The sequence below is a fragment of the Ruditapes philippinarum genome, unplaced genomic scaffold (assembly GCF_026571515.1).
Source record: "Ruditapes philippinarum isolate M1 unplaced genomic scaffold, ASM2657151v2 ctg2319_1_1_1_1, whole genome shotgun sequence".
NCBI lineage: Eukaryota > Metazoa > Mollusca > Bivalvia > Venerida > Veneridae > Ruditapes > Ruditapes philippinarum.
In genome coordinates, this window is record NW_026851975.1 from 1 (window position 1) to 9,990 (window position 9,990).

The window sequence follows — 9,990 nt, forward strand, 5'->3', positions numbered from 1 at the left end:
CATTTCATTGGTCATTTGGGATCCTTGACTTTATTCCATTTAGTATTAAATATTGAAATAAGCCTTTGTTGGAGGATAAAAAATGCTGCACTTTACATCATCTCTAACGAGTAGATTGAAATTTCGTGATATTCATTTGTAAAGTTTTGCTCTGAATAATTATATTATTGATCTCGAGGAATTTCCCTTTTCCCAGAACAATTATTCAAATCATACATGACTATTTATATTACCTGTTTTGAAAAATAACACATTTAAACAAAGTTTTAAAAAGTGTAAGATATAATATAATGTTTGTTATTTTCTAACTTTGATGCTAGTTCATGTATTTATATGTTTCACTTGCGAATTTTTTATACTGGTTGATTTAGTTTTCCTACTTCATTGCCTGTTTTAAATGTGTGATACACAGACTTCGTGACCCTTTCCCCCCTCTTTTATAAGTTCACAGACTTTCTTTTATTTGGGAACCAAACACCAACTTTAATGGAATGACACGTAGGTTTCACATTTTAGGTTTCATCATCTCCGTCGTACAAAGAATACACCTGAGGATTTCCTGAATTCTATATTTAACAATTTTTTTTTTGACATTATGTTCATTTTGTTATGTAAATATGAGACAAATCAATTGTATATTTCAAAACACTGGCCTTTTTAAAAGAGGTTGAACAATAATATCAAACTGCCTTAAATATAAAAAGACAGCCTTATTCTTTTCCTTTAAAAATGAGCATTACCTGTAATGTTCAAAGGCCATTTATAGATGGGTCACGTGCGTTACTGCTTACTTCAATGACGTTTATGATGAAAGTGATTAAAAAAAAAACACTGACAAATCGTGAAGTTATTTCAATTCACCATTTACTCTTGGATGGGCATAATGTCACTTTTTATGTTGAATTACTGATTACACATGTACGGGTGATATTTACTAAGATGGGAGATTGTTGCATCTACCACTTTATCAATGTTATCAAGTATGGCAACATTCGGGCTTTCTCTTTTAACGCAAGTAATCTTGTTTATTGTTTCCTGCCTTAATGAATAGATCATCAGTTAGTTATACTACAAACGGAAGATGGCGCCCAATTAAGTAAAAGAAGAACATTAGATTGACTTAATACGCTTCATGTTTTGTTTAAAAACACTTTTGAAAAAAAAACGAGTCGAGGTCAAAGCATTGTCATAAAATTAAAATCGATTCAAATCATGTCAAGTGATTGTCAAAGAAATAAATCGAAATTCAATTGCTCTTGAATTTACATTTGGTATGCATGGAATAATAATAATAATAATGATAACAATGATAATGATAACGATAACTATAACGATAATAGTAGTAATAATAATAATTATAATGATAATAGTAATAATAATAATAATAATGATGATATCAGTAAATCTGTAAATACGTAAACGTAATCAACACTTCGTCACGTGTCAAGAATGTTCTAAAAATAGGTACATGCATTTCAAGAACCGTTGCTTGGTTACCTAATACTACCGATATCATATAACGATTTTTTCTTTCTTTCTTTTTATTAACATCTATTACTTACACAACTTAAGAATAGGAGCTCTACCATTAAATCTGAAACATAAAACAACTATATAAGGTTTTCACTGTTCTTACATGTAATCATTATTACAGACAATTTGTTGTAATTTGTGAAGTTTTATTCCCTTGAAACCATCAGTTTAAAGTCTTTACATACAGCTATTCATTATGAATTGATATTTTATTTCATTTCAGTCAGAAAGAAGCACACGATATAAACCAAGAACTATTCACAGAATATGCTTTAACCGTTGATCAACTTCTGGAGTTGTCGGGATATAGTTGCGCTGTTGCTATAGCAACTGTAAGTTCATTTACATAATTTGAACTTAATTGTTCGCAAGGTCTTTTGATTCCATTGGATTTTTATGGTATTTGCGCATACATTATCATGATATTTAAATAAAGAAAAACGGGATTATTACATGTATTAAAGCATTTATAGAAAATTATTTGACACAAAACACAAGCAAGATGCATGTATATGACTATCATTGCTATTTAAATGTGTTGCCACTTAGAGCGGGTTAACCTGTTACTCCCGCTTTTATTGTACGATCAATGCAGCTATCAACGGGAACGGTTTTGTGTCTGAGCTCTGGATTGTAATACTGCATACGATGATTTTTAAAATGTAAGAAATAAAAACGTTTAAAATGCATTGTGTGATACTAAAACGCTGACACATGGTCTTATAGGACTATTGTTAGTATAAGACAAGTATCATGTGTTTAGTTCTTTATACTTTCAATTATTCAAAAGTTGATAGGACACTTGTATTCCTAAAGTGGCATTATGCCCATCTAAAATAGTGAGTGAAAAGGGGAGAGTCAAATAAATTCATTTTGCCGTAATTCCCTTTGATTTAATAATTTCCTACGCTTGAACAATAAATAACTCCTGAATCCAAACGAAATTTTTGTAGATATCATCTAGAATTTACCTTAAATCGGTCACCCAAGACAGCAATAAATACTGGTAAACATGACGTTTTACAGTGACAAAGTTAATGTGTAATAAAGAATAATTGTAAAATGTCTGCAAAAATAAAAACAGTTAATAAAATGGTATTATTGACTCGACTATTGATAACATTTCATCATTGTACCGTTGCAGCATTTCGAAACACTGTGATTCAACTATTTTCAACTATATGTTGTATGTTCTTTCAACATATGTTTGAAGTTTTACCACTTAATGACCTTTATCATTATTATGTTGCAATATTCCAATTCATGTATTGTCATTTGGAAATAAAATATTACAAAACATATTTATGAATTTAATTTATTTATTTGATTTAAGTGTTATCCAGTGGAAGTGATGTCACGAGAAAATCGTGCTGTTCTTGTTTGTTGTGGACCGGGCCATAATGGCGGAGATGGGCTTGTGTGTGCCAGACATCTGAAAATGTTTGTACGTAATTGTTTTAAAATTTTGTACTGTTTGATGTTTACTCCAGTCAATATTAAAAACGTGTTATTGCACTTTCAGTGTGACTTGCACTTGTTCATTATCCCTCATGTACAGACTCAATCAAACCGAACCTGCAATTTTCATGTAATTTTGTTGTGATTAATCCTTCCGTGGGATCACTGATTAATCCTTCCGAGGGATCACTTTGTTTCCAGATTTATACTTCACAACACCAGGTATCAAGTGTTGTGTGGCAGCTGTAAAAATGCCACGTTCTCCACTTCAGTGTTGTTATATTTTTTCTGGTCCTTCGTGATCATTGATGCCAGTACTATAACGTGTTGAGAATTGAGTACCGTGTTTTAGCCGGTGCTGGAGGGCGTGAGAGATTTGCACGTCCGTGGCCGAGTGGTTAAGGTCGTTGACTTCAAACCACTTGCCCCTCACCGCTGTGGGTTCGAATCCCGACAGGGACTTTGGATTCTTTCATGTGAGGAAGCTATTCAGCTAGTTTACGGAACGTCGTTGGTTCTACTCAGGTGCCCGTTCAAGCCTGAAATAATTCACGGAAGGGCACCTGAGGTGTTCCTCCACCAGTAAAGCTGGAACGTCGCGATATGACCTGTACTGTGTCGATGTGACGTAAAACCCAAAACAAACAAAACATACCGAGTCTGTATTTTTTGCAATTAATGCTTCCGAGGGATCACTTTGTTTCAAGATTTTCTAACATCTTGTTGCAGTTGCAAAAAAAATCACTAATTGGCTATATAGCTTTTTCTCATTTTGCTCTTTGGCAATTGATATTATTACAGTGATTTTGTATGGAAGTCGTAAAACTACTTTGTCTACGTTTTACTATCTATCCCACACATAATTGCAGTCCAGTGCTACTTCCCTTAGTTTTTAACATATTCATGTAACATGCTATAAATCCATTACTAAAAGATCATTAATTGCATTTTAGATCTTTATAACGGAAAATGAAATATGATTTACTTCTAAAGCCAGATGTGGCCATTAATATAAATCTTATATTCGTTGTCATGGAAATTGATATGTGTGTTTATTCACTTATTGTAAGAAAATATAACTTATGCTTTTCTGTATTATCACAAAAACGTTTCTTTTATAACGAACTCGATACAAATGATAGCTATGGTTTCTAATGGAATTTTCTGTAAAATCTTATTTCGTAGAGGATCAGTGTAAAGAAGCTTTATGAATGAAAGATATTTTTCTGAAATGAATATGATTAATAATCTCCGCTGAAATTTTCAACTGATGTATGTTCATGATTTTATTAAGCGTACGATGACATACAATAAACTCAATTTATAAAGATATTCAAGGGTACCAACTAATTTATATTGTTATATCCGAGAGGCAACTAATTTGAAAACAAGAGTCGGGATCACTTCAACAGCATCGTTATTAGCGGTATATCGTTATAAACGACATCGTTTTAAGTGGGATTTACTGTATTAGCTTCCGTCCACGCTTTCGTCCGAAAAGAAACTTTCTAAATGAGCAGGAATGACTTCGGTTTATGGGTATGTTAAAGCTACATCATCAGATTCAGCTGTCTAATTTGTCATTCAAACTCAACAACCATGGAGTTTAACTATATTGTAATGTATAATTCGTTTTTTCTCACGTAATAAAATGCCTTAATGCATTATTATTTTTTTCAGGGATATAAGCCGACTTTATTTTATCCACGGAGAGCAAACAAGCCTTTGTTTAAGAGACTGTTTAGACAGTGTGAAAGCTTAGACATTCCTCTTCTGTCATTTTTTCCGTCTGAACCAAATCTAATCACAGACTCGTATAACTTTGTTGTCGATGCATTGTTTGGATTAGGCTTTAAAGGTAATGTGATGTGATGTATTTCTTTTTTTTCTATTTCCGTTTATCTTAGAACCTTTACTTTTAAGAATATGATGATTAAATTATATCAGACAAGATTACAAAATAATTGTTAAAAGTGCGTAGAATGAAATAAGATTATTTGTTGCGTTTTCCTAATGAAATATTTCCCAATTTAATATATATCAAAAACACATGTAGCTTGACAGAAAATGTAAAAATATTTACATCGCAATATTGACTATTATCTAGAATAACTGCTGTGCGCAGCAGGTGGACATTTACGTCATTTTATTTACATGTGTCTACTCCCCACGCTATTTAAAAAAACAACAACAAAAGAACAACAAAAAAACACAATAAGAAGTATGTAACCATCATAAAAATCTAAAAAATATACACTGCAGTATCAGGTTTTAAATATCATTTTATATTCAAAAAGCAATTTCTTTTTAACCCGTTGCTAGGGGATCATTGCGGTTTTTTTCATTTGCCAATATCGTCAATGGACAGACTTTATCGAACCGAATATCCGACTTTTTTTTCAATTTTGCCGTGCAAAGCGAACTTCTGAGCATACTAATTTGCTTAGTATCAATCTTTGACCTCTGAGCGCATGTACATGTTTTTTCTTTGAAGGGCTTGTAATAATTGCTAGATATATTTACTCGAATTCATTTCACCGTCTGTTTATGTCAAGAAGAGTAAGGAAAACATTTTCAAGAAAGCGAAAAGTATAGATGAGTCGATCAAAAGAAGAAAAGGAGAAAACAAATGACTTAAGTTCTACAAAATCTAAGAAACTCAAACAGGTTTTGTGAGAATTAAATTGATGTGCGTGTGTATTACTTTGTATATTTATATATTTATATTCATTATTTGTAAATGTTCTCTTTATATTTCTGACACAATGCTTATTTACATTGCAGCTCCTATTAAACCAGAAATGGAATCTGTTATTGAAACCTTAAAGAAAATTGAATTACCCATCTGCAGTATAGATATTCCCTCTGGTAATGATCTTGTATACTTATTGTTCCAAAGCAAACAAAACAAAACAACAACAAAAGATAACAAAATAGAACAAAAAAAGAAGAGATAATACTGATAGTAATTGTTCTGTGCTGTTTCTTCGTAGTCTATTACCACTGAACACAAAGTTATCTCTTAGAATAGGAATTAAGATTATTTATATATTTTCCTAGGTGAAACTCATAAAATGACTCTATCAGTGATTTTTTTTAACATGAGATCCTTTTATAATTGTACGTTATCTAAAAGAAAAAATAATAGTGACCTTACTAACAGCTAACACAGGTTAATTATATAGACACAATGTTGGTTATACATGGCCCAAATGTTGACCTGCTTCAATAGTATAAGGTAAAAAGGAACACAGCTGTAATTAGCTCGTGTGTATATACATCTATGACGTTCATCGCTAGAAAACTTTTGATATAACAAACTTATCCAATGTATGCTTACGACGAACTTGGGATATGAGGAATATCATTAAAAGATAATAGTAGGTGCTGTGATACAGATCGTAACTCCCTCCTGAACTCCAGCACTGATAATTTTCTTATAATGTACCTCTAAGGATCCTTTATAGGTTTGATATCACTACGCACCTACAGCTTAGCAAAACATCTTCCTAAACGTTAATCTTGTTATGAATGGTATAAGTTGAAATAGTAAATATTTTAAGATATTTACATGTGTATGTCTCCATGGAGAGAATAGAGCGGCTTTAACGAGTGTTAACCGCCGACAACAACCAGGTACACATGATAACTAGAAAGGCACCTAATGGGGAATCGATTTAAGTCAATATTATTGATTGTGTTAGTATTATTCTCAAAACTGTTTCATCCCTAGTTTTTTTTTTTTTTTGGGGGGGGGGGGTTTTTCTTTTAAACAATTTTCCAATTCAACAATTGTATTATATTGAAGGTAATAAGGTTTTGGTATTATTAACTTGATGATTTTTCAGGATGGGATATTGAGACAGGCGATGAAAATGGACTGAAACCAGAGATGCTTATCTCCCTCACCGCTCCTAAAATGTGTGCGAAGTTGTTCAAAGGCAAACATCACTTTCTTGGAGGACGTTTTGTGCCAAAAACACTTGAACAGAAAAACGAGTTAAATTTACCGGTGTACTCGGGCTCTGACTGTATTGTTGAAATCAAAGTTGGAAATGAAGAAACCGAGTACCAAGAGGAAAATGACACCACTTGAACATTATAAAAAGTGATTGGAAATCCTGTCTAATAAGTTTAGGCAATGATTAGTTTAATTATCACTGTTGTTTGTTAAACTATATTTGACCTTAAACAGTCATGATTCCACTGCAATGATATCAAACGTAATCATTTCTTTGGTAGAAGTGCATATTACATGGAACAATGCATTTTGTATTCCTTATGATTGTGAATATTAATATTACAATGTCTTCTTCATTCCTTTGATTGTATTAGTGCTTGTTATTTTTATTTTTGATGAACTTATTTTAGGAGCCATATGACCTAAACTAAGTAAGTCCGCCTTTTAAACCAAACCAGACATGAAATATATACATTTTTTGTTGATATACGATCGCAAAGAAGCTAGATACGTTGTTATGTTGTGTAATATGAAACAAAACATAGATGTGTAATTGCGTTGAAATTAAAATGAGAAAACAAGTTTGTATTCTTCTGTTTTCTTATCCTATAACTTGTTGTTATGTATACAGCATTTACCTTGTTATGATTAACGTTATAAGACTATTAAAAAGACGGTCAAATAGGAATATATAACTATGATCTAAACAACTTTAAACCACAACATACAAAAATATTTCATACTATGAGACCATCACATTCTCGAATATACTGTTGAAACCTCTAACATTTGCGTGATGTAGATCGGCATAACTTGAGCATGTATTGCATAGCAAAAACAATTAAGCAATTTTAATTATAGACTTAACCGATAAATTCGTTATAAATGTCGTCAGATATTTTATTTCAGAATGAGTTAAATTGTTTTTATCTAATATTGTGTTCATAAAACCATGTGCAACATTTTAATCTAATAAGTACATCAGCATAACTATACAATACTGGATGATGTTTGGATTCAAGCAAAAAAAACAGTATGCATAGTCATCCGGAGCAAGAACATAGTAACGTTGAGATGTGATCGAATTATTTTAATTATTTTTCACGATACCATTGAATAACCACAAATGATTTATTACAACTCCGGAAATACATCTTGTCAGACAGAGCTTTGTGCATTAAGTGTTGCAATTAAAGATAACACAAACAAATGTGAAAATATACACAAATACTTTGTTTATACACGTTGCAATACTGTATGCTCTATAACACATACAAACGTTAATTGAAATCGAAATTGAACATTGTTTTATCACACATCCATATTGTATTCCGAATTACAGAGAACAGAGCCTTAGATTCGATAAAGGTCATCGAGTTATTACACAGCTAGGGCTTTTCATTGACGGGATGCAAAAGAAGAGCTGTCGGAGGGAAGCGACGCATCACAGTCCGAAAAAGTTGTCACAAGGGTGTTTCATTGAGAATAATAATGCTTACCTATAAGAGAACACAAAATTGTCTGAAAAGGTACAAATGCTTGTTATTAAGATGTTTTATCGAGTAAATCACTGCTTGATTATCATTGATGCATAAAATTGTCCCAAAAGAGCACAAACAATCCAGTAGTTATGGAGATACCAGCTTACTTGCAAAAACTTACTTGCAAGCATTCATAAGTCGCAAAAGAGGCATAAATATGCGCAATATCTCATAAGAGTTATGGGCTTTGTGCTAATCATGTCAGATAATCATAGAGAACAAATGAACAAGCCATTACTTTCAGTAGTAATGGGGATACTAGCTTACACGCAAACTCTTAACCAAGAATTTCTAAGACCAAGATCGGGCATAAATAAGCAAAACATCAAATCAGAATTATGAGCCTTGCGCCAATCATGTTAGATAATCACATGGAACAAGCGTGTAAAGTTTAAATCCATTTTCTTCGGTAGTTATGGCGATACCAGCTTACACACAAAATCTCAACCACAGGAACGCCGACGCCGACAAATGGGTGACTGCATTAGCTCGATCATTATGCGAAAAGTTGAGCTAAAAGGAACATTAATTGAAATAATGATCAAATTATTTGATTCATTCCAATTCCAAATATTGTGAAGATTATTGAAAACCTTTTTAACATCCCCGGGATACATTTTCTCAATCTCAAATACCTTTTAAATGAAATTAAAATAGGGAAAAGGATAAAAGAAACAATTTTTGTGATATAAATAAACAATAATTGGCAGCTTATTTTAAAAAGTTGGAGAACTAAACGCTTTGGAAGTCTTCCAAATGTGTGGCCTCAAATGGGGTTTGTCTTTCTCCAGTGGGGTTTTATCCTTCTATAGGGTATCCAATGGGGGTTTCAACTCAATTTTATGGAAATAGGAACACAACATGTGGGAGAAAAAAAATCAGGTTTTTTAAGATGTAAATAAAATAAAATTATGAATAAATTATTGGAATTATTTCCTTGAACATGCTTTAGAACGAATGAAAGTAAATGGAAAGGTTCCTTGCATCTAGAAAACATTTTTAACAGTGAAGTATGTTTGTAAACGAGGTGAGCTTACAACTTATTGATAGTAACACTTAATACTTTCCTTTCATCAACGAATTTATATTTATTTCATTACAACATGTTTATACATTTTCTACATGCTCCTATGTGTATATGCGCCGTTGGCTTCCAATATATTTCACTTATTGATAATGTTGCCTTTTTTCTTTGCAATCAACCTAAAGGTAAAAAAAAACATTACATGCCAAACAACTGGTATTCCTGTAACCCGTACTTGCGTATCCTTTTATCCAGCAATGTTTGCTTTGTAACATAGTTTTTGTTCAAACAGAATGATTGTAACCTTCAATGTTTGCACACAGAAACTTGCCCGGGTTCTCAATATTCATCAAATATAGTCTGAATCTTTATCAAGCCTGGTGCGGCATTTGAAAATGCTAATATTTTCAGCTTTTTGTTTTTATATTACTTGAGAAAAAATACATTGAATATTAATAAAACTTTTTTTGAAC

At 32.1% G+C, this 9,990-nt stretch overlaps 1 protein-coding gene across 1 annotated transcript; it reads left to right on the forward strand.

The window, feature by feature from the left end:
• Positions 1–1,756: 1,756 nt before the first annotated feature.
• LOC132744421 (NAD(P)H-hydrate epimerase-like) lies at positions 1,757–7,087 on the forward strand (the record flags this gene model as incomplete). The annotated part of the gene is given in 5 exon segments (XM_060733132.1): positions 1,757–1,865; positions 2,867–2,977; positions 4,672–4,849; positions 5,776–5,889; positions 6,840–7,087. Coding segments are annotated over 5 exon segments (760 nt in total), but the record flags the coding sequence as incomplete, so codon positions are not given.
• Between the last annotated feature and the right edge of the window lie 2,903 nt (positions 7,088–9,990).